This window comes from Haplochromis burtoni, unplaced genomic scaffold, assembly GCF_018398535.1.
Source record: "Haplochromis burtoni strain Fernald_Lab_line unplaced genomic scaffold, NCSU_Asbu1 Contig_9, whole genome shotgun sequence".
NCBI lineage: Eukaryota > Metazoa > Chordata > Actinopteri > Cichliformes > Cichlidae > Haplochromis > Haplochromis burtoni.
The window spans coordinates 3,132,625-3,158,650 of NW_024582370.1; the positions used below are offsets into that span (position 1 = coordinate 3,132,625).

Sequence of the window (26,026 nt, forward strand, 5' to 3'; positions counted from 1 at the left end):
GGCCGTAATATAATAATAAACACATAATAAAAATACAAAACACATTTTGAATGAAAATCAGTAAAACACAAATCAAATGAAAAACAGAAAGATACATAAGAGGGAAATGAAGAGGGACACACTCATAGAAAGAGCCAACCACATCCACACTCTTAAAAGTCACAGGCTGGTCTAATGATGGTGCCCTCCCCACCACCACCCCTGCTTTCTGAGTCCATGGCGATGGTTTCACCCAACAACACAGGACGGCAGAGGCACATGGAGGCCATGACACAGCCCAGACTCATCAAGCACAAGTTCTTTGGTTCTTTTTTCTTTTTTCTTTTGTTTATTTCTTTGGAGGGGGAGCGCTAGTGAAGACCAAACTTACCATCGGCCGCCTGTCACCCACCATCATTACATCTCAGCACAATATCACCACATTCCTGAGGTAACACTTTCAAGAGGGAATAAAAGGAGGATGGGGGGAAAGAAGGGAGGAGGGACATCACTTCTCTGAAACATGGTCACAACTTGGGAAACATAGCACCTCACATTGCCCAGAGTGTGTGATGAGACAACACACTTACAGGTAGGGAGTCTAAAGTGGCGAGAACCACAATCAGTACGGCGTGGTATGATTATAATCAATACTATCAATACAAGATCTATGTGAGCTTTATGTGTCAACATTAAACATATCAATAATAAATAGCTTCTGTTGTTTTTCTGAATGCTGTTTTAAACTGTACAAACATGAAATGCTTTGTTTAGGCTTAATGTGGATTTCCTAGAGGATGTGATACATATAATATGCGTGTATTTGCTGTAGGGGGTCTGAATAACACAAGCTTATAATGGCAACCTCTGATACGAGTCCATTCACGGGGGCTGAGGTGTTGGACACTGTGGAGAGGTGGTTAGTTCAAGCAGAAAGTCAGAAGTCAGGAAATTCTTTTTCTATCCTGCTCTGCTACCTGGTGCTGACTAATTCCTGAATCAACATGTAAAATTCAAATCATTCAGGCATCTTACATCCAGATGTTTACCCTTATTGATCCGCCATTAGACTGAATTTGGAAACTCAGAAGCATCTAATATTATCTTATATAAAATTGAAAGCATTGAAATTAGAGCAGACCTGTTATATTTTCCCTAGTTCATAATGATGAAAGCTCATACTGAACATGGCCAAAGTTTCAGAAAATGAGATTATGTGGAAGTAATCCCTGTGACTGCTCTAAACACTCATTTTCAGACCTTTTCTAGTCTTGGCCCAATGTGACTGTAAGCATAGGCACACAGCTCTGGCTGTGAGTACAGCAGCCCCCGCACGCCTACTGTTTATACCTTCTGTTTGTGAGGGGCAGCCAATCGAGAGGAAAATGGCTTTAAGAGGAAAGCAGCACCAAACTGCTAGTTTCAGATGGAAGATAAACTGAAGGGCTGTGTTAGGCCCTGTATAAAAAGAAATAAAGATTATTCTGTGACTCATGCACAGCTGCTCCACAAGCGTCTAATATTAAAAACGAATGAGTAGGACATTAGGATAAATAGGTCCCCTTTAAATCTTATTTACATGTGTAGCTTCCACAGAATAGACCGGAGAATCATTCCTGTTCTGGACTTTCAGTCTTGAGTGACACGAGGAGCACGGCAGTACACAGAGAGAGAGGATAAAGGTCAGAAACACAGGCAGAGACAGCTTAACAAAAACACATCTTTGACACTTCCCATTGCTCTGAGCATGACTTGAATATGATTGTAATCATTACAATAGGTGATTACACACCTATTGTAGTCGTTAGGTGTGCTCTGATTTGATTCTAATTTGAATTGTCATCAATACACCCAAATATCTGTGTGTGACTTCACTTTATTGCATGTGAAAAAAAACATGCGGGCAGGTTTGCGGCGCTAAGCGTGAGCAGTTTTTTGTTTGAGAAGCAGAAAATTATTCCACATATTCAAGCATTTCAGTGATAAACCAAGTAAAATATGTGAATAGCTGCTTGATGGAGTGGTAAAAGGTGGCTCGGGCATGTGTGCCTTCAATATGGACAAACTCCAGTGCAGCCTTGTAAAACACTGTCCTTGTATAATGGAATTACTGTTAAAAGAGATGCCCGCTCACCTACTGCAATCCATGAAGCAGATATTCAGTTAATACCCTGACCCTACAAACCTAACCACACCCGATCAACAACAAAAGGGTACAAGCCATACGCTGACCAGTCCGGACATTAAAAAGCAAGCTAGGTGAGGTGAGTAACACTGATCATTCAGGGGGACGGCACTTTGACATATTCCCCTCACCTAAACAGCGTTGCAGATCACATGGTTGTTGCAGCCTGTCGGTTTTAATGTTTTGGCTGGTTGGTGTATATGTTATCTGATACTGATACTGCTGATCAAGAGCCTGCATGAGTTTCTGTTGCACCCTATCGCTGTTGAACCAGGGTGTGGCTGCCGAGCAAGTGACTACTCTAGTCTGCAGCTCACACAGGAGGGAACAAGAGCCAGACTTACATCCACAATGAAGAAGTCCAGCCAGCACCAGGCATTGGTGAAATACTTGACAAAACCATAGGCGACCCACTTCAGCAACATCTCCAGGATAAAAATGTAGGTGAACACCCGGTCAGCATACTCCAAAATGATCCGAATGGTCTTCCTCTGCTCAATGTACACATCCTCGAAGGCCTACGGAGAAACAGGAAACACATTAGTTACAGAGAGAAGACGGTGACAGAAATATTACACGAGATGATTAACGATGCTTCTAATGAAACTGTATACGGCACCACAGCCCAGCCGACGGCTGAATCCTAACTGTGATTTACAGGAAGAAAGAAAATTGTAAATAAGTCCACAAGAATTATATGTCTGCATCCGACCCGTGCTTTGTATTTGGCACATTTAACAAACTCACCAAATCCCCTGTGTCCTCTCCCATCCCATTTAACCGCACCACTGATAGGCTTGTGTTACCTCCTTAATGTCACAAACACTCTGGTTTTGATTTCTATTCATTTTTTATTTTTGCTCCAATTTCCCCCAGTCGCTAAAATATATACTTCACTCATCGGTTCAAGTATGTGGAATTCTTGAATTTAACATTTTCTCTTTTTATTCAACTTTACAGTTAGCTTAAGTGTGAGCAAATGCTAACGTAGGCCTCCTTACCAGAGCGCCACTGCTGAGGAGAATCATGAAGATGATGAGCGTCTCAAACCAGTTGTGTTCCACAATCAGGTAGCAGGTTTTTCTCAGGAACCACCAGCTCTTCCCCCATCCCATAGTGATGTCAACATCACAGCATTTATACTTGGCCACGCACGCTGAGGACGCACGGGAGAAGAAACAACAGCAGATGTATTGAGCCAAAACAAGATGGAATGAACCAGCCGTGAGATTCGAGTCTGAGGTTTCAACATGTTTTCCTGGTAAAATCTTAAAAGAGCTTTTACATTTTCAAACTGCAATTCCCACAATGCACGTCTTTGTTTTCATTTTGCCCACCCAAGGAACTTTGCCCAAGTTGAGCCTTCACATGCGGATTTAGATTTATCTAACATAGGGTGCAAACACGTTATATTTGTGTTTTTCATTTTTTTTAATACATTTGCAAAGAATTTTGAGGTAAAAATGAATTTAATTCACCTCGATGAAGCACAGTGATTACTTTCTGGATGAACTGTAAATAACAAAAATAACCAGCATTTTGTTTTCTTGTTCAATATAAAATGTACCTATAAATGCACTTTAGTTTATTAAAACCTTAGATTTATAGACAGATGGTTAAATAATATTTTATAATAAAGCTCCCCTTCAACCCTGGTGCCCTACAGTTTCCACCCCGCCCCTGGGGAGTCGAGGTAATGGGTGGTGTGGGAGCAGTGGTCTCACCATCTGTCCAACAGGACTCTGGTTCCATGTATTCCTCAACCGTCTCCACCACAACCACCTCCTCCACGTCTGGTTTGATGTCGATGGTGCTGCCCTCCGAAGAACTGGTGTCATCCAGCTAAAGAAAAGCAGACGCATAAACACATTTTGTTAATGTGGTGGTGTCTTGTTTTTTTTATATTTATGTTTTTAATCATAGTTTATTCTATTTGTTTTGGGGGTTTTTAAATATTTTCTTTTGTTTTATTCACTTTATTGATCTATTGATTTGATCTCGTTTGCTTTACAAAGAACTTTGATCAACCTCGTTGCTTTTAAATGTGCTACAGAAATAAAATTCACACTGACATTAAGAAACAGACACACGTGGAAAAACAATCTCACAAGCATAGAAACAAACATACAAAAATGCAAAATACAGAAACTTTTCACGTTTTATTTCAGTACCAAGAAGCGATGGACTCATAATGCCTCTTAGAGCCTGAGGAAATGTTATTTCTAAATTACATCAGCTCTATCTTTAAATGGAAAATCTTTGATCTTTGTTTCTTTTTTTCTGTGTTTTTTTTCTTCATATTGTAATGGACTTCATAACAACCTTGAACATCACCTATCATCCGTTTGAACACTGAAATGGAATATCAAATGTCAGATAATCTGCTCTGAAAGTCTTCTAAATGCATTTCATCAAAACACATAAGTCAGAGAGCGTCCATTCATCCGCAGTGCCTGCCTGCTCAAGCCAGTCTAGATGGCTCTATTGAGTAATGGGGTTGTATTAGTGTCTGAGCAACATAGAGTGGCCAGCCACACCCAGACTTTCACTGGCATGAGAGAGAAAATGGCACAGTGTTGGATAGCTGAGGATTATACACAACAAAAACAACACGTGGAGCATCAGTTTTTACAAATTGACAATGTAATTAGGAAGCAGTGAAAGGGCCTGAATATCATGGACATATTTCTTTGTATGCCGTTCTTTCTTTCAGTAAAATCTCCCTGAATAAGATATGCAGTCATGTTAAAAAAGAAAGTACACCTTCTTTCATTTTCACAGTTTTATATATCAGGACATGATGGGAAAAATTAGCCATAACCAGGTTTAATCATTATTTAAATACAACCTGTGATGCATACATATAAAAGATTACAGCATGTCAGTATTTATTTGATACAAACTAAGCAGTCCTGTGAAAAACTAAGTAGACCCCACAATTCAATAGTCATAATAACTTTAAAGCTGAAGTAATTGCTTTCTGAATGACTTTATCAGTCGTTCACGTCGTTGTAATATGAGGCATATCATCTTACATCAGTTCACTGAGGTCTGCATGGGTTCATTTATGCACAGCTCTCTTAAGATCCTGCCTCAGCACTGCAATGCAGTTGAGGTTTGGACTTGAGTGGGCCTTGTTCAGCCTTTTGGTTGCAGAGGTGCTGCTATGCTTGAGATCATCGTCCTATTCCATGACCCAGTATCACCCAAGCCTTAGCTGTCAGACAGACAGCCGCACATTTTACTCCAGAATACTTCAGTATATGAGTTTATGGTTGATTCAGTGACTGCAAGGAGCCCGGGTCATGTGGTCTTATCTGTCCAATTGTCATTTTGTTTGTTTAGATTTGACTTTGCTAACCTAAGCTGTGTTTCCATGTTCACGTAGAGAGAAAAGGCTTTCTCCTGGCAAACCTTCCAAACCACCATATTTGTTTAGTCTTTTCCCAATTTTAATGCCATAAACTTTAACATTTAACATACATTAGATCTGTAGAGTCTGAGATGTGGCTCTTGGGCTTTTTGCAGTTTTAGTATTCCACAGTCTGACCGTGTGTTAAATATGCTGGGAAATCCACTCCTGGCAAGATTAGCAATTCACTTGAATGCTTTCTTACTGTAGGGTTGGATGCAAGGCCTTTGAAATGGCAAATATTCTTCCCAGACTGATGGACAGCAACAGTTGCTACTCTGAGATCTGTAATGATGTAACGATGATGTCTTTCCCCCTTGAACAAACACCTGAATGCTCCAGACCAGCAAACTCCTGCTGCACCCAGCTGCTGCTTATCCTCTTAATTTCTATGAAAGCAGTAAGGGTGCACTTCGTTTTTCACACAGTGCTTCTGCATTTTGCTTAATCTATGTTAAACAATGCAACAGTTTAATATGTCATGTTTTGTAATCAGGTTGCATGTACTTGAGGAACCTGATCAGGATCACAGAATTGCAAGAGGATGTGCTTTCTTTTTCATGCGACCCTGTCCTAGCTGTTTACACTCACCTCTTTGCTGTTCTCATTGTCTGACTCGCTGCTGAAGTCCTCTGTGTTGAGGTTCTCAAAGTCGGACTCTCCCACAGCTATTGGTACGCAAACGGTCAGATTTGGGTTGTGGATAAAGGACATGTGGTCTTCGTCGATCATGTACTTGCCCACGCTGCTGCCAATACCACTGGTAGTGCCGTTACCATTTTTGGCATAGTCCAGGTCACGGTTAATGTCCACCCCAGTGTGATTAGCAATACAGTTCAGTTTCTTGTCGTACATGTCTTCCAAAGGCTTCTGCTCATCTTCCATCGGTGGTTTCCTCAGCAGACTGGCCATCAGTAATCGCATCTTGGCTTTTATCCATGCGATGCCTTTCTTGATGCGCATGACAGAAATCTGCAGGTTGTTCGGCTCACCGTCATCATCTGTCGCCGCCAAGTTGTCAGCACTGAATGAGCTCAGCAACAAGGCAAGGAACAGGTTCAAAACCTTTAAAGAGTAAATGAAAAACAAATACATAAAAAATGGCAGTTTTGAAGGAAGCAGGAGGGAATCCGAGTAACCAACTGCACACTTGTAAGGTAGCACCTTGTGATTTACAAGCCACACCCTAAATCATGCCATGTTCTGATTTAACATTTACTGTATTGAAGATTAAATTACACACTGACATTATGAGCTCTATTAGGTAATGAATCTATGAAGTAATAAAGTGAAAAGGGGGGTCTTTTTATAAATAAACTTCTATACATTCATTTCTTATTTTACAACTGGAGGAGTCGCCCCCTGGGGGTCAAGTGATAGAATGCGGGTCTTCCACATTGGGTTCCCCCATTACATACAGTGTAATATGCTATGAATATCAAATATTCCATACACATTGTTTCTTCCTGTTTTACTTGTGATGCTAATGAACTTTTTTAAATTCATATACGTGTGAAAAAGAAAAAAGGAAACAAGTAATCGGATGTTGTTGCTAAATTCTCAATTCCTGACCGCATTGCATTAGAGAGCTAAATGGGGCATTTTTTCATTGGGCACCTTGAATTCCATTATTTCCATTGATTAACTTTAGTCAGTGAGATAACTGTGATTCAAGTGGGCGGTACAAATAAATCCAATAAAGCAAAAATGGAAGAAAAGTTGATGTCATATGTCGCAGTCATAGACCTCATTTATGGTCCAAACGCTATGAATTATGCAACAGTGATGTGAGTTTGTATTGGGACCCTGAGCGGAAAGCCCTGTCTAAGTAGACTTACGTGTGTTTTAACAGTCACACAGCTAGTTATTGGTAGTGAAAGTCATGTGTAAAAGGTTTAGGCTTGTTGTCTTCCTCCCCTGTAACTCTACAGAGCTTCTAAACCTTCATCATTAAAGTAACAAAGAATAGAAGTGCAGTTTTCATACCAAACACTTTACTGAATTCTGCCTGAAGTTTTGAAACGTCCACTCGCTTTGCTCTACCTTCTGGACGTCTCTCAAACTGTGTCAAGAACAGTGCACCTGAGTCATGTGTGAACTCCCATTAACAGTTTCCAGCTAACAACATGGGACACTCACCACCAGGTTACCGATGACCATGACCATCATGAAGACGATTAGGCACATGGCCTGGCCGGCCACCTCCATGCAGTCCCACATGGTCTCGATCCACTCACCACACAGGACACGAAAGACGATCAGGAAGGAGTGGAAGAAGTCATTCATGTGCCAGCGGGGCAGCTCACATTCAGCAGAGATCTTACACACACAGTCTTTGTAATTCTTCCCAAACAGCTGCATGCCCACCACAGCAAAGATAAAGACAATGATGGCCAGCACCAGAGTCAGATTTCCCAAGGCTCCCACTGAGTTACCAATGATCTTGATCAGCATGTTGAGAGTGGGCCACGACTTGGCCAGCTTAAACACTCTGAGCTGAAGTGGGAGGAAAGAGTAGGAGGATTATGTTTTAGTCATAACATCCCATCTTTACGAACTTGTTGCTTCGATTCAGCAGAGTAAAAATAGCATAAATATACAGCAATGTTTAAATAAACACAGATTTTACTTTTGCCTCGTTTGCCTCAGATGCAGTACCAGTGCAGAGCCGGTTTTGTCTTCGTGCTTATCGAAAAACAACCCACTTTCTGACAGGTTTGAGAACCTGTTTGAGATCTGCCAGCCTGGTTTATCTTGCAGTAACTCCTAAAATATCCACATCAGTGGTTCCGACTTCTACAGAGAATTTGCGATGCTGTGAGTTTTTGACACATACGCCAGTTTTTGGGAGGTTTTTTTGTTTTTGTTTTTTGGAAGAGTTAAATATGTGCAAACAGCTCTAGATTAAACACTGACACTGCATCAGTGGAGAAGTATTGTTCGATGTGCAGAATGTGCATGATAACACACAACAACATGATGCAATGATACAATCTCAACTCTACTTTTCTAGGCAAAGATAGATATTTACCAATCGGAATGACCGCAGGACTGAGAGGCCCTCAACGTCAGCCAGAGCAAGCTCCACTAAGCTCAGAGTCACAATGAATCCATCGAAACAGTTCCAGGCCTCCTGAAAGTAGTAGTACGGATCCATAGCTACAAGCTTGAAAAGCATCTCTCCTGCGAAGATCCCCGTGAAAACCTGACATGCGAGAAGGAGGACAAATTTAACTTGGCTTCTAAACATATATAACAGAATGTAAAGCATAATGAGTAGTAAAAGAACCGACATATTGGTTCTGCAGAAAAATGCATTAGGTTAGTACTCTCAGCTACTGCAATTGAACTTAAATAGATTATTTACAGAGGAAGCACATCTAGTTAATGTCCGTGCATGTGTCAGCTGCTCTGCAGTCACTGAGGATAAGACGGCACTTGTTTGTTCTCATCTTTAATAGATCACTGATGGCTGCCTTCAATCACACAGACCACATAGCGAACATACAGTCATGTAGGCCATACATGTTTTTGGACAATGACACTTATTCTGTCATTTTGCCTCAGCACAACCACCACAGTAAATTTTAAATAAAACAACAAAGATGTGACTGAAGTGTAGACTTTCAGCTTTAGATCAAATATTGCTTTTTAAGAAATGACAGATATCTTTATGTTTATAGTCCCCTGTTTTCAGAGATTTCAAATTAATTGGATTTAGTCTTATAAATCATGGATATGACCAAATGCTGTGTTTTCTCTCTTCAGATGTTCTGTTAGACCAGGTGGGTTTGTGGCTCTTTCTGCATTATTTCTTTCCTTTGATTTATTGGGCTGAGATCTGGTTACTGATCTGACTGAAGAATATCCCATTTCTTTGCTTTGAGAAACTCTTGCTTTATCGGTTTACACTCTGAAGTGCTGCCTGATCAGTTCTGCAACATTTCAGAATTCAGCATGCGACTTCTATCTGCAGTCGCATCATCAACAAACACTAGTGACCCAGTTCCACTAACAACCGTGCATGCTTATGCCATAACACTGCCTCCACCATGTTTGACAGGTTGTGTAGCGTACTTCAGATCATGAGGTGTTTCTCTCCTGCACTCATTCTACTACAAGTTTATTTGTCAAAAAAATAAAATAAAATTCTGAACTCGTAGACGTTTTCTGGCATCTTTCCTTCCTGGTCCCGAGTGTAACCTGTGGTTTACACCTTGCTGTGAACTCTCTGTATTCCCCTTCATGAAGACTTGGGTTGATTGTAGACCTCAAGTGTGATACACATGCTACCTCGAGAGTTTTTGTTTTAATTGAAATAAACGTTGTGAAGTTGTTTTTAATCATGGAAATAATTCTGTCATCATGCACTTCGGTTATCTTCTGTGGTCTTTTGGTGTTGCTGAGTTGACACTGCATTCATTCTTACTAGATTTTTATGGGTTGTTTTCTTCCACAAACATCAACCTCATACTGAGGATAACAGCAAACAGCTACAAAATGCAAGTTCAACACTTGGAATCAACTCCTGATCTTGTATGTGCTTAATTCAAATAATCATACATAGCGAGGGAACAAGCCTCATGCGGCCATGAAATTATTTGCCACATAGTTGTCCAATTACTTTTGAGCTGTGTATAAAAATGTAATTCCTGAACAGTTAATGTAGTTCTTTAGTCAAACCCCTTGAATTAAAGATGAAAGTCTGCACTTCCATGACATCTTGATTATCTGAATTTAATCCACTCGGGTGGTATGAACTCGAACTCAAATCGACCTGTATACACCCTCGTGAGTTTGTCAGACTGTGTGTTCATTGGCGCGCAGGATGATGACTCATATTGCATCAAGGTGACCTAGAAACCTCCACCTGTACCACCCATTAGTCTTTTCAAGTAGATTTTTATGAACCACAACTGGAAAGAACACATTTCACTGCTTTTTCAATTGTAAATTAATACGAAACAGACATACACACAAAACTGTATATAAAAGAGCGTATAACAATATGTGTTAACTTATGTGAAATGGTGCCAGTACTCTGATTTACTCCGTTTCTTAAAGAAAAACAAAGCTTTAAATGAAAACAACCATGTCTCAGAAATTATTTAGGCACCATTTTAGAAGAGCTCATCGATCAGCCTTCATGAAATATTAACACCGCCCTCCAACCAGTCAGCCAACCAGCAGAGAAGCAGGTGCATCCACTGAACCAGAGTACAGCGAGAGAGACGGGAGAAGAAGAATGGAACATGTGTGTGCATGTATGTAAAGAAAAATCCACGAATACTAGGAAGCAGCGGGGGGTTTGGGAATGTTTTTTTTCCCTGTCAATTACAGTCCCATAAATAACACCTTTCTGTGAGCTACTGAGAAGAAGCAGAGAAGATCATTTACAAGAATACCAGATAAAAACAACAACAAAAATCCACTCACCAGATTTCCTACAGACAGCATATCTTCAAAGTCAGGGGTCATGGGGTAATGCTCCATAGCCATGAAGAGGGTGTTTAGGACGATACAGATGGTGATGGCCAGGTCCACAAAGGGATCCATGACTATAAGGTTCACAATCTCCTTGATCTTAATCCACTTGGGGCTGCACTCCCAGATCAGGAATGTGTTAGCAAACTTATACCAGCATGGGGGACACTTGCGCTGAGACTCCTCCAGTTCTGAAGACATAGCGCGGATCATACATCAAAACCAAACATACTTGCGTGCTCAGCAAACTGCATGCAATGGTATAATAGGATAGAAAAAAATTTTATGCAATGTATGTATCTGGTACTTTTGAATATGCAAAGCAGATAAGCAGGAAATTCATGTCAAACTAATCAAACAATGAAGAGCAGCCCTAGTTAAAGAATAATGAGAGAGCAGGTTAAATAGCTGGGTTAAAGTGGCAGTACCCTCCACTAGTGTGTTGGTAATGACGCTCATGACACTGTTGGCCCGCTCTTTCCGCCCAAAGGAGGTATTGAGCTGGTCCACAGACACCATCAGGGAGCCCGACAGCTTCTTCTTCACCTCAACCTCAGTAGTCGGCTGTCAGGAGGAGAGGAAGAATCAAGCACCCATGGAGAGGACATGAACACCATCCCACATCACCACCGGTGGCCGGCGGAGGGAAGTGCACGACAGCAACGGCAGGAAAAAGTAGTCGAGGATCAGAATTTTTGGGGTGGGGGGCAGGGCACGTTTCATTCTCGTCTACTTGTATGCTGGTTTCAAGGAAGATGTGTGTATGCTGTAAATGCATGCAGGTTTCAGCCAAAGTGGGAGCAGTGGTCTAGGGCTACTTGACCTAATTGTGTTTGAATGTAATTAGCTCATCCCAATTAGATAAAAAATGGATTGTGAGACACTGTGCGAGGAGAACTGCTTCTGCATGAATGCATTCTCAGTCCCGTCATGCAATAATGGAGGCTTTGCTGCCATTGCAATATAATCATGAGGTTATTTTACAAAATGTCTCCCAAATCTGGCCATTTTTAACACAAACTTGCAAATTGATGCTACTGTATCTTCCTATTTTGAAACCATACAACTTATATTGCAACCATCAAGTCAAGAGCATTGTAAATAGGTCATATGAAGGCAGGTAGTTCAAATTCATCCAGTTGTCATGCATGAGCATGCTCCAAGTCAAAGAGAAGGAGAGGAAATAACAGACATCATAACCAAAGTTTGGTTTGTCTACATCATGCTTGTTCTAATTTGGGGTTTAAATCTACCATGCTAACTAGAATGACGCACAACTAATTTGCTAATGCTGACCAGGGAGAGACTGGAAAACATAGAAAGGTATAGACAGACAAGGACAGCAGCCCTCCTTCATTTCTTAAAGTATTTTTTGAAAGCCTAATAGGATGGTGTGTTACTTTTATATATTTATACATATATATTTATGTAGATAGCTAGATACATATACTCTGGGATGGAATCAGGGAATTAGGGAAGCAGATAAAATTGTCTGTGGCTCTATAAAGCTGGTCCCCTCTGTTTCCTCCGGCTTCTATTGCAGATCTACCCACACAGGCTAGCAGAGGACCCGGATGCCTGGAGGAACACATCAACACACTGGAGCATGTTAACCAATCATTATATGCCATTTGTTAACAAAAACTGTGTTTCATTACTGCTAGTGTGTGAACGGGAACTTAAAACACAAAACTGTGTGTTACTTCTTTCTCTGATCTGTACACTAACGGGTCAGTGAGCAGCTGAATGATTTTGAGTGCATGTACTTTATGAGTTATAAGTTTGATGCTGACATATTCAAAACATTAACAGTCATCATTCATTTCAAACAGTAAAATTGCCTGGAAGTCACTGATAGACCAAGTATGAAGCTAACTTGTGAAAGGTTGGTTTAAGTATAAATGCTATAATCACGTTTATTTTCCCATCCTTTGCCTACAGTTGGAGGGCAGCATACACTGCAGGGGCTGGGGGAGGGGAGGCGCGAGCGCTTAGCCAAGAGATACATACGGACTTGCAAAGATGACAGTAGAGGATAGAGAGCCAGAAAGAAACGTAACGGACGAGAGGGGGGCCATGCCTAGATAGGTCTACTCATTGACTTCCTTACACTTTCGTCAGTAGCTGCCTTATCTATTTTCACCTCAGGCAGAAGGCGTCCACCGGGCCCGGGGCCAATGAGCGACACCACGCCGTTGCAGTCCACCGTGCTGTTCCTCTTGCCATGGAAGCCAGTGTAGCTGCTCCGCCGGTACGGGCTGAACAGGGAGCCTCGCCGCTCCTCGCACTCCTCGACGGTGCTGTGCTCATCGTCGGCGAATTCGTTCTCCGAGCCCACGTCCTTGCTGCGGCCCTTAAAACTGAAGATGCTGCTCTTGCTGTTGTGGCGTGAGAGGAAGGGTGAGCCCGGTATACTCAGGAGAGACTGGAGGAAGGAAATAGAAAAAAGGATGAGAAGAGGAGATATTTGTGTGACGGAGCCCTGGGCCCTTCTGGGCCCATCAACTCCAGAGGACAAGATGAAAGCCAACATCTGTGGGAAATTTAATACAGCAAGGGCTCCTTCCCACGAGGAGCCATATTCTTCTGACTAAATAAACAAGAACTAGATAATTAGGTTAGTGATATGCTTCAGTGTCAAGGTCACACACACACACACACACAGGACAGAGATACAGGCGTCTGAGACAAGTGCAATCTGAACATGAGTCACGACAGCAACAATCTGGAATGTAGCTAGCATTGATCCAGCTATTTTTTTAGCTCTACACAAAGTATGCTAGCTCACGGGAAATCAAATGTTTTGACAATAGCCCTCTGGTTGTGTAGAAGACGAGTGAAAAGCGCAAAGGAACCATTGCATGTCACATGAAGGATTTTCACAGACGTGTTGAAAAGCATTACATAAGGCCCGTAGGCCTCGTTAACTCGTCAGCTGAATACTTCTCCATAAAACACAAAAAAATTAAAAGTCAGCGAAGCTCGAGCACGGTCTAAGCACAGCAGCAGGACTGCTCCCTGTTACAGATTTGTGTAAATAATTCTGAAAATGAGGCCTCATACATCAACGTTGGGTACACACAAAAACAGGCCAAAATGAGGCGCACACCACTTCCAGCACAAAAGTTGATATCCAGAACAAGTGGGCAGGAAAATGCGAGCATCTCTGTGGAAGCGTTGACCTACGAGTACGCAAGAAAGAGGAAATGGAAGCTGATGGTGAGGTGGTCAGTGAGAGGAATCTTTTTATCTGTAATGATGCAGATAGACCGGTTCTTATATCACACCTCTCTATTCTATCTGAACACTCCAATACGACATGCCTCAATCATCCACTGACACAAACACTTTCTATCTAACCACACAGTTATAAGCCGACGTATCTTACCCATGCACACTGGAGAAGCAAGGAATCGAACCATCAAACTAACAGATGACCTGCATTACCACCTAAGCTGAAGCAACCACAATTGTTAGTCTGACTTCATGATGCACTTTTTCACTAACACACATATTAACTTCAATGAAGTGATCCAAGTATTTAGCAGTGTTATTTTAAGTTGTTCTGTGAGCAACCTTAAGTTGCAGCTGTAACTAAAATCTCTAAACTAAAAACTTCGCTCACAGAAGACTGAGCCAAACTGTTAAAGGACGTCTGGCTTCCTTTCATTGATAGTTTTACCTCCCATTAATCAGACTACCAGATTTTCATGAATGTCATTGCTTGTCGAGATCTAAGACAGATGATACAAAATTAGAGAACCGCAGAAAAGTCAGTAGTCCACCGTTTCACCAAGTTAGTGAGTGCCATAAAGCCTCCCCCGGTTGTCTCATTTATTGACTACGTAAATTTGCTGTCTGTGAATAAAGCCGATGCGTACCCTCACCAGAGCCTCAATCATACTGCAGGCCAAGTTCAGGCAAGAAAAGATCCATTTCTACCCTTAAATGACATCCTCAGGCAAGTGGTATCACAATCATTTTGACAAGCTTTAAATCAGTCAGCTTGATTCCTGTAAAACAAATAAATGCTGCTGCAACACATAGAGCTGCAATGAATGCTCAGGTAATCCCAGAGGAATGTTTGACTGGAAAACCAAGCAATTAGTAAAAAAAAAAAGTAAAATTGTATTTATATAGCACCTATCAAGATAACAATCACTAAGTGCGCCACAGAAGCTAAAACATAAAAATAAAAATCAACCAAAAGCAAGTTTAAAAAGATGATTTTTTTAGCTGTTTTTTAAAAGCGACCACTGAGTCCACAGATCTCAGGCTCAAAGGGAGAGAGTTCCACAGTTTGGGGGCCACAGTTACAAAAGCTCTGTCGCCTCGTGTGTTTGACAACCAGCAAGCCCTGGTCACATGACCTCAGGGACCTGCTGAGAATGTATGGATGCAAATCACAAATAAATAAGGTCGCTCATTTCTGATTTAGCTAATTATAAGGCCCTTTGCATCAACCATTTATAGTAGAATTTGCACATGTGGAGGTAGGATATGAGGCCGATCCACACACATATTTTAAGGCACACCATTTCACGCCTTTGTACACTATCTATGCCTAGGCTTAACCACCAAAGAGGCCCCTGGACATGTGCTTCTTTATTTCTGATCACTACACGCTGCTCTGTAAGTGCAATCTTATATTTCACACACTGAAAATGAAAAGTAGTAAGAATGCCGTCCCTGCAGCCATGTGACTTACTGACGTCTATATTCTATTCATAGACATGAAAAGGTATCTGTTCTAATTCTGTGTGTTGTTTGAGTTTCATTTGGTCTCATTTTGGCACAAAAGGCCTCATACAGCTTTACGCTAGCCATGTAGATATTTTCTTATATGTTGGTGATTTTAGATTTTCTTTTTCCTGCAAGACTTCTAGTACCAACCCCAACATGTGTGAAAAAATCTACATCACAGCATGATCATGAGTGAAATACTCATCCCCAGAGAAGAGTTTGTCAAATTCAGTGTTTTTATTCTTGAGCTGCAAATTCTGTTTATCGTGTAAAATTACTAACAGTTTATATCTTGTTATAATTTAGCTTAAATTTTCCTTTCAATCAAAATGTCAGCATCTGATCATTGCTAACAAAAGGGAATATCTTCCTCACCTGGTTCATGATGGAAGACTTTCGGCCCAGGCGGTTATCGGGGAATCTGAAGCGGCTCCTTTTGCTGCCATCGTCCGACTCTGACTTGACAAACTTCTCGCTGTCGCCTTTCTCCTTCTCCTGCTCCTTCTGCCGCCACTTCTTCTTACGGTTGCGGCGCTCTTTAGCGCTCTTGGAGCTGAGCTTCGACATCTCGGACGAACTGCAGGAAAGACGCCCTCCTCCATCGTCCTCAACCGCATCCTCCGACACTGTGCCTGCAGAGGTTGCCATTGCAGCCGTCTACCGAGAAACGAGCACGCGAGTGAAGTCAGAACGATATTTTGACACAATCCGTGAAAAAGTTTTGCCTTCAACTTGCAGAGGACTCACCTGAGCATCTTCTTGCTGCTTCTTTAGCTGCTCCAGCATCGCCTTGAATTCTTCTTCCTTCTGCGCGGCCTCTTCCATGGTGGCCTGATTCTGCTCCTCATAGGCCATGGCTACCACAGCCAAGATCAGATTCACCAAGTAGAAAGAACCCACAAAGATCACCAAGACAAAGAAAATCATGTAGGTCTTCCCTGCCGCCCTGAGGGTCTGTTAGGAGGCAGTGCCACAGAGGTCCGGGGAGAGAGAGGAAGAAAACAGCAGACCCGTGAGATCTGATACATGACTTCAACGCCACAATCAACGTCAGCCTCACTGCTCATCTCTTAATATGACTCATCAGAAAGAAATAGAAGACGTACACTGGTCTGAGCATTCCTGGGGGCAAAAATGAATGCAAGCCTCAAGTGAGGAGGGTAAATGTCTCTCACCTTCTGAGGACAGAAGAGTCAAATCTTAACTTAAAACAGCTCACACGATTTCATTTGTCTGTTTCTGATGTGAAAATAATGTGTGGAAATAAATTGAGTAAATGATTTTATACTTTGTGCTCATTAAAACCCTCCATGTGAGACTGTATTGTTCATCAGAAAGAACTGACCTACTTTGCACGCTCACTGTGAATAGCCAAACTATTTCTACAGATTTGGACGCTATGCCCACTGGAGATGAGAAGTGAGGAGACTGAGCAGCAGAGGTACAGCTGAACAGATAAACACACAAGGGAGAAAGCTCATTGGTCTCACTTTGTCTTCATGCTAACATACAATGGTTAAAGTCATTCTCGCGCTGTTATATTTTTAGGTTTAGATAAACCAGCAAACAAATAGTCATCATGAAAGGATCCCAAATTTGACTAAAAATGTTCTCACTCATGCACCTCATCAAAAAATGAAATACATCTTCAGGCAGCAAGAAGGAGAGAAAAAGGACTCTAGCAGGTAGAGAAGTGAAATATCCTCACCCATCAATTATGCATGCAGTTGACGTGATGCTGAGAAGTGCGTGCAGGACATTTGGCTCAAACGTTCTATTTTAGTGGCACAAAACTAAATCTTACATATACAATAAAATGCTCAGTACTGAGAAACAAATATGATCCATAGGAAGGCGTTTTATTACTTAATGTCCTTACACCAAACCAAAAGCGGCTACGTAATGATCATTCTACACATACGGCGTACAGTATGAGCGAGAGCCTGCAGTTGGAAGCTGAATTTCAAAGATGAGAGCGAAAATAGAAATATGTGCCAGGATGCTCTCATCAGGTCTCATCGCTCTCATTGGTCATACTGTAATCCTCAGCCCTTAATATTTCATGCTTCCTTCCTTCCACTTGTACATGGAGGCAGGACTGTCTCCACCATTTCAGGGAAGCTTAATGTGGAACAGCCTGCAAGACAGACCAGATGGCGGTGACGGGGCCACAGTATCCACATGAGACTGAGAACAGGGGATAAACTTGGAGGTGAACTAGAGCTGAATGCAGAAGCCACCACCAGTTTTTGAATAATGTAATTTGAATAATTGCAGGATGTTTGGTACACAATTTTTTATTGGCATTTGTGCTGCAGTGTAATAAAATCACTAGACAGCTGATAACCACCTCCACCATGCGATTGGTTTGTCTGTCAACTGGATCGCTTAAAAAATGTTGTTGCAAAATTGGACATGTGAGGTCACATTTTTATCCAAAATCAGTTCATTCACCGTTTGAGGCGAGTTTTTCAGCTTTAGTGGTGCAGTTGAAGACTGCTGTCATCAGGCACCAGTTTAGCTCACTGGTTGAGCAGGTGCCCACACACACAGCTGAACTGCTGTATTTCTTCCTCTCTTCCTGTCTAATCTTCACCAGTGAACTAACCAGTAAAGGCAAAAGAAATCTTTAAAAAGCTGCTGTCACTAATAATGGATGAGAAACAAACCATCCATCGCACCATCCTTTTTTAATCATTTCATTGATTTATCCAGTTAAGGGTTGTACTATTGGGGGCGGAGCCTATCCCAGCTGTCACATGGCAAGAGGTGTGATACACTCTGGGCAGACTGCCACTCTATTGCAATTCAGACTAGCATTATTTATTTATCTATGCTTTTGGTGACTTTGTTTGAATTATAATATATGTTCATCAAAATTAACACCTTTGAAGCCTCGATAAAATCTGTCCAAAGGCCAAATATCAATCAGATTTCAGCACTGAGGGCTGTTACATGGTGAAACAAGCTGAAGGTGTGGACACATCTGCTTTACCAGCATGTAAAGGTTCTCCCAGAAGTCCTGTGTCATGAGTCGGAAGAGAGCCAGGAAGGCCCAGCCGAAGCTGTCAAAGCTGGTGTAGCCGTAGTTTGGATTCCTCCCAGCTTTCATGCATGTGTAGCCCTCCGGGCAGCGGCTGAGGGGTGGAGAGAGAGCGAGAGAGAGACACATAGAGACAGAACAGGGCATTCAGCCCAAAAATGAGTCAGCACTATTTACTGATAATGTAGTCTGACTATAAGCACACAGAGGAGCTACAGCAAATCTTGGTACTCTTTTTGAAGGGTGGAGAAGGCAACTCACCCAGAGTCTGAGCTGTTCCCACAGAGCAGAGCGTCCAACTGGCCAGGCAGGAAGTAGAAGTTGGCTGAGAGGGGGAAAAAAGCAAGAAAGAAAAACTGCCAAACTGAGTCATTTCGCTCACATTCTGTCGAGATTTACTAAATTTACTCCATTCAGCACATTTCTGACTCCAGCTCACTCAGAAATTTTGACTTCAGTTCATTTGAAACAAATTCCTTTAAGTGCCAAAACGACATATTGTTTCCCCATTCAAGCATATGGGTTGACTCATACTCTGACCTCCGTGCCAGGTCACCGTTGGTGACGCCTTGACTCTACTTACTGTCGTTCGTGATGTATTCGTCCCAGTCAAAGCCCTTACTGCCATTGGCTAGGTAACTCTCGTTGGTGTTGATTGGCCAGAACACACACTTGTGGCGCAGGTTACCCATGAAGAGCTGGAGACCAATGAGGGCAAAGACGCTCAAACAGAAGACGGTCAGGATCATCACATCCGAAAGCTTCTTCACAGATTGGATCAGGGCACCCACAATGGTCTTCAGGCCTGCAGGCCAGCCACAATCACACATGCGCACGCACACAAACACACACACACACACACACACACACACACACACACACATTCACAAACCACACAGGTGATGCAGGAGCTCCTCATGTCCCATGTGTTAATCTCTGGAGTGTCAGCTGCTACTAGAGCTCATCTTTTTAAATTTGTCACTGGGACGAAGCCCGTAAATCCCTGCATCTTAAGATATTCATAAAAATCTGGCTGAAACTACATTTGAAAACCTTCCCACTGAATTTAATTATAAATAGAAATAATAGATGTATTGTCATCGACTTGAATATACAACTAAATGTTCATTTTTAACTAAATTCAACATCAAAACAAAAGGGATCATTTTATAAATAAAAATCTGAACTGGTAAAATACTATAAATTTTAGATATGGGTAGTAATACATTTTGGACAAAACTGGGAGTTTACATACAGAACATCTCTAGAAACAACAAACAGGAAATATTCAGGAGCCTTCCCACTCTTTTCAGATTATTGCAACAGATCTCAAATCCAAATAATGGGCTCTTCAACAGAAGAAATTAGCATTTCATTGCCAATGACGGATGAAGTAAAAAAAGAGGGGGAAGACTTTCTATAAGTGAGAGGAAATCCATAAGGAAAAGAGCACAGCAGCACAACGAGAGGCCATGAGAGGGACAGAGGCACAGGCAGGGGGGCATTAAACCACATGCAGGTCATTTAAACTCCAAGGCTGAACAGAAGCAATTCAATGCCAGTGCCGGTGTGGGCACTTTCTTGAACTGTCTTGTGTAAGGTGTCATTAGGAAAGCACTGACTCCCCATACCGCGACCCTGTAGTCTGTCTCATCCACTAAAGACAAAATCGCTTTACCTTCCAGACCAGCCTCCTCTGGCAGCATTCGCACAGACCCACGAGGAACTCAAAGATGGAGGCAGGATCGCCCACGCCCCATTTTTACTGTTCACCCACTACACGTACAGCAGGCTTGACCTGCTACAAGCTTTCGATAAATTATGATCTTAATTTAGACTTTCAAATAATCTTACTAAAAGCTCCGTCAAACCAGACATGTAAGGAGCTGCTCGTGTTTAAAGGGACCTATTATAATTTTCTTTACTTCCTCATGTGCTGTTACAGCAGCTGATGTTCATGCTATGTAAGAGCAAAAACCTCAGGCTTAAAGCAGGTAAATGCTCCATTTCTGGCAGTTTTTTTCAAGGATTTCAAGATATCTAAATGCGCAGAAGCTCCACCCACCTTTTGTTTGCAAAGGACAGCCAATCAAAAGAAAGCTTGTATAACGGGGGGAATGCAACAGCTTGATGCATTCGGGGGTCGCTCAAAGCCCCAGCATAATCTAAAAAAGCAGTAAAGACTTAAACTAGAACTCAGAGTCCAACAATTAAAGCATGGAGCTAGAAATAAGCATAGTAGGTCCACTTTAAATCACCATACATCTTATTTACAAGCACATGAAAAAAATTATCAAATCAAACTAACAGATCTATGTTTCCCTGGAAAAAGCCCTCCCGTTCACATGGATTGCTGTTTGCTTTATTAAACAAATCTATAAAAATCAATAAAAGCTCCAATTTCATTACTTCTGTACCAGCATTTTAACAGAGAGTCCAGAATTTTGGGGAAATATGTTATTAATTTTGTGGCTGAACGCTAAATTAGAAGATCAATACATCCTACCAACCAGTGTTTCGTCAGATTTTAAAAAAGCAGATACGATGTGTTAAATAGGGATGTTTGGAGCTGCTTTGAGGTGGCTGCTGTCTTTGGACAGAGCCAGGAAGTCTGTTTGCAGTCTTTAAGTTAACCAGATGCTCGCAGTAACTTTAGGTACTGGCATGAGAATGGTATCAATTTTCTCATCCAACTTTGAGCCCAAAAACAAACAAGCATATTTCCCAAAATGCCAAACTGATATCTAAATCGTCTGCACTCAAAGAAGACTTTTTCAAATTTCAGCATGAATGTGTAATTTGAAAAAGAAAGCAATCTTTAGTGGCTGTTTTGCAACATGTGTTTAATGTTCTCCGGTCAGATGTCCGGTCAGCGTTACCATTCCATCTGCATTCCCAAATATCTTTTTTTTTGTGATATATCATTCAAGGAGGTCGTAAAAACAGAGAAAAAAATCAATCAACAAGCTAAAAAACAAAAAAGAGGGCAAATCAAACTTTCAATGCCATTAATCAGCCAAGCTCTTGGTAGGCTAATATTATAAAAGCAAGTGACCGAAAAGCATCATGCAGCATAAGAGGTATGTTCACAAACTAGGCTTGGCAGTCTTCATACATAAGTAATGGGTATGTTCTATAAGATCTGTATAAGAGCTATACCTTTTCTCATAAAATACAGCTCACAGGTTTGTTTTGGACCCCATTACTAGGAATCCTCTCAAATTTCCAATTAGGAACAACTACAGGGATTTAAGCTGTCTGATTTTTCTTTTCTCATAAAACATAACATGCATATTGTAAGTTTACAGTGTTCTAACAACACATTTCTTTGCCATAAGTAACGGCATTTGCTTCTTCTGAAAAGCTATTTGAAGTTGAGTGAGTTGAAGCTATTTCTCCTTAAAGACAAAAGCTGCCTTGGAAACAAGAGCGCTACCGGGGCAGAAGAGAGTGCAGACACTTTGGAGGGCCCTAGAGGAGACTGCAAAGCCTATCAAAAATGTATTAGTACCATTTTTGATAATTTTGGAGGAAAAATAAATCAAAAAATGGTTTTCTCCAATTTTTTTTTTTTAAATATCGCTAAAATCATAATCGTAATTATAATAATAGTGAGTAGAAAGGAAAGGGTGAGAGGATCAGCCTTAGTGTTTAAACTGAGTCTCACCTGGAATGACAGAGATAGTTTTCAATGCTCGGAGAACTCTGAATGTTCTCAGCGCAGATACATTGCCCAGGTCCACAAACTCTGTTATATATCTGAAATAGGGGAAGGATCACACACAGAACAAACACGATGACAAAAACCACACACGCCAAGAGCACAACACCACCGAACCAGGAGGAAACGACGCCACTCACAGAGCCTGTCCACTGAGGAGAAGGGTGGAAGGTAAAAGGAAAGAAAGACACACACACCTAACACCGACCCCGCCCCACTGCCCCCACCCCGCACCATCCTGTCTTACCTGGAATTACAGAAATAGTTTTCAATGCCCTCAACACCCTGAACGTGCGCAGAGCTGAGACATTGCCTAGGTTTACAAACTCTGTTATATACCTGCAGGATCAAACCACAGTTACAACAGCTTATTATTTACATGCAGATAAACGGTGAAAAGATCAATTCAGACAAAGATAGGCTTTGTGAGAAACAATGACATTTTGTATGATGGTCTTTTCGGGGGGAGGGGTGGGGGCTGTATTTGCTCATATGGAAATAAGTAAACTAGGTGACTTATAGTCGCTGGGAAGACACTGAGCATTAAATTGGATTTTGCAGGCTCCTGACGACTGAGAGAGAAAATGTGAATGACAAGAGTTGGATGGCGAGAGGGAGATGAATCAGACTGAATGACAGTGAGGTGTGGGTGTTGTCAAGGAGGCCGAGCAGTGTCAGATGGAGATCTTCGATTCCCAAAGAGAAAACCAGAGAAGTCTCGGCTCAAATGAGGAAACACAGAAGACGGGTTATCAGATAGGAAACAGGCAAAAGATAATAACTAAAACAGCAGTTTACTTTAACCCAACCCAAATACGCAACGTATTTGTGTCCAATTTAACGTCCTATTTACTCAGAGCTCGATCAAAATTAAAATACTTACGCCATCGAAATGACCATGAAATCCAGCCAGTTCCATGGATCTCTTAGGAATGTAAACCCATCTATACAGAAGCCTCGCGCAGTGATCTTTACAAGAGACTCGAACGTATAAATTCCCGTGAACGTGTACCTGGAAGACAAAGCGTTGACAGAATCAGTTCACCGCGCTAGATCAAAGCTCGCTCATTTCTAAGTGCCTGCACCTTCATTAACTGTTAAGACACCCAGGAAATGCCGACGTTAGATAAAATTAGAATCATGCAAAATCAGATAAAACACTTTTTTGTCGGTCTAATGTTTTATTAGAATGTTGCTTCATTACATTTGAGCCACACAAATTTCCAGAAAACAGAGGTTTTCAAATACGCTGCGATGGTGTCCAGAGGCACAATTACAAATAGTGTCCTGCAGCATATAGCCCCATCAGTGTTTTCTTCTAAAATCTTGATTCTTGTGTGAAAAATATATAGTATGGTTATTGTGCAGAGGGTTTAAAGAGAAAATTCAAATTTAAAATTTCACAGAATTTGACCATCTGTGACTCAGATGTAGTGCCAACATAGGGACACAAACTTTTATCACCCATTTATATATGAAAACAGATAAAGTGTACTTACTCTACTTGTTTTGACCACTCAGGAGGATCGCTAAAGGTCATGAATATACAGTTGGTCAAAATAGTACACATAATGATCATGCTGAAAAGAGTGAGGAGCATGTTAAGGAAAACGCAGACTGTAGTGGTAATCACATACATCATCAAGCCTCCATGACATGTAAAACATAAGAATAAAAAATACAGCTTGCAGTAGGTAACGTATGTCCTACAGTCGAGTACGCATAAACAGCCAGCAATATTTAAACAGTTAAAGTCAAGACATGAACTCAAAGCACTTAACTGAAGGTGGTTAAACGTAACCACTACTATTAAATATTTAAACAGTATATATTTAGGGGAAATGCAAAACTACAGTACATTTTAAAGGTGCAAAGCTTTCAGTGCAGAGAGGCTGACACTCAAAGGAAACCAGGGAAACTTCAGACTTGGCTTTAAATGCCTGCAGAGGTAAGTATTAGTTGTGCCTTGAAATATTTGAACAATATTTCTGTACAGCATTAACCAGCAGTTGCAAAGACCTACACTGTGCACTATACACAAATGTAGATTTAGGTGGGCAAAATAAAATGCCACTCACATTACTGCTTCTCTGTTTTATTTTACTTACTTTTTTATATATATATCTATAAAAATAATTAATTTGTGCCTAAACTGGACAACCTTTAATTATGCACCTTGCCTCATTTAGTATCTATGCGCAGATCTTTAAATAAACCACGTGTATCTGCGGGCACCACTAACTCACAGGTTGCATTGCTGCAGGAAGGAGGCACAGTGGGGGTCCACACAGCCAAAGTGTGTTTTGTTGTGTAGAAGATGAAAACCTTCTGCTTCATTTTTAAACCAGATGCCCAAACAGTCGTGTGTCACATGACACACAGCTGGCTCACTTCCCGTAACTTGTGCAAATAGATAAGATAAAACAAGTCAAATAAAATATATTTCAAAAATCACATAAAATATTAACATGCAGCTCTGATCAGCTGAGGTCCTAAAACAAGTTTCCTTTTATGTCTTTAACAGTGCTTCAAATCGAGGGTGCATCCTCCAACTGTTCCTTCTGGATTCTTAGATAATGCACCGATAATGTGCTTACCGAGAGGTCTAGCTTGGCTGACTGTTAAGGATGACTCATCATTTGTGCTAGCCTTTCCCTTCAGTGATAAAATGGCTACTGCACGGCGTCCTCTGTGCTCTTTCTTGACTGTAACAAACCGACTCTCTCCTGTACCTCCACTCACAGGAAACGTCGATAGCAGCGCGAGCAGAGAGACAGAACGCATCATGAATAATACACGTAAACAGGAAACCTTTTCAGTCCCAGCAGTTTAGAAACCATTTCAAAGGATATGAATGTATCAAAATTTTAATAGCTAATCGCCTAACCGGATTAAAAGGACTTATTAAGTACAAGGCAGGTGTGGCACTAAAACGGAAGATTGTCTTCCCTTTATTTAGCACTATAAATGTCTGTGGAGAGAAGAAACAGAGAGAGAGAGAGAGAGGGAGACAGTTAACAATCAGAAAGATTATAAATAGACAAAGAACAATAGCAAGGAATATTTAAAAATGTATATGTCATCCTATTTGAAACATTATGAAAACATTTTCTGCAAGGCATACAGGGCCAGTATGCGGACGATAAATAAACAACGTGCATTTGGTCATTTAAGTAAAATGCTGCTTTTAAACAAATGCAAATAAAGTGAGAACTGCTGGCAGGATGACTGCGTGTTGTCCCAGAATCTCAGTGCTGCACCGCCCACTGTGGCGTCTTTAAGGGGAAGGAAACGGGCAAAACCGAGAGGAGCTTGCGAGCCACTTTCTGTGGATAACCTCATAATTGTTTAAATAAAACATGGCGATTTGCATGAAACATTCATGGAACTGTGCATTTGCACAAGTGATACGGGGCCCTTGTGCTTTTAACAAGGCATCTCTCACTCCACGCTAAGCCT

At 41.3% G+C, this 26,026-nt stretch overlaps 1 protein-coding gene across 6 annotated transcripts in view; it reads right to left on the reverse strand.

Annotated features, from left to right (window-relative positions):
• scn8aa (sodium channel, voltage gated, type VIII, alpha subunit a) overlaps positions 1–26,026 on the reverse strand; it is a 51,388-nt gene that overhangs the window by 15,406 nt on the left and 9,956 nt on the right. For 3 of the 6 annotated variants that reach the window (XM_042228001.1, XM_005914829.2, XM_042227999.1), the window contains exons 3-20: positions 25,420–25,538; positions 24,067–24,156; positions 23,451–23,579; positions 22,514–22,605; positions 19,430–19,651; positions 19,108–19,171; positions 18,799–18,940; positions 16,551–16,757; positions 16,179–16,460; positions 13,171–13,485; positions 11,489–11,624; positions 11,013–11,251; positions 8,608–8,781; positions 7,716–8,072; positions 6,168–6,641; positions 3,889–4,006; positions 3,166–3,320; positions 2,509–2,682 (exon numbers count right to left, since the gene is read on the reverse strand). In XM_042228001.1, the coding sequence (XP_042083935.1) occupies positions 2,509–2,682; positions 3,166–3,320; positions 3,889–4,006; positions 6,168–6,641; positions 7,716–8,072; positions 8,608–8,781; positions 11,013–11,251; positions 11,489–11,624; positions 13,171–13,485; positions 16,179–16,460; positions 16,551–16,757; positions 18,799–18,940; positions 19,108–19,171; positions 19,430–19,651; positions 22,514–22,605; positions 23,451–23,579; positions 24,067–24,156; positions 25,420–25,538 (3,489 nt within the window). Of the gene's footprint in view, positions 1–2,508; positions 2,683–3,165; positions 3,321–3,888; positions 4,007–6,167; positions 6,642–7,715; positions 8,073–8,607; positions 8,782–11,012; positions 11,252–11,488; positions 11,625–13,170; positions 13,486–16,178; positions 16,461–16,550; positions 16,758–18,798; positions 18,941–19,107; positions 19,172–19,429; positions 19,652–22,513; positions 22,606–22,814; positions 22,907–23,450; positions 23,580–24,066; positions 24,157–25,419; positions 25,539–26,026 lie in introns of all 6 variants that reach the window. The other 3 variants (XM_005914831.2, XM_014339486.2, XM_005914830.2) reach the window with 3 other exon arrangements.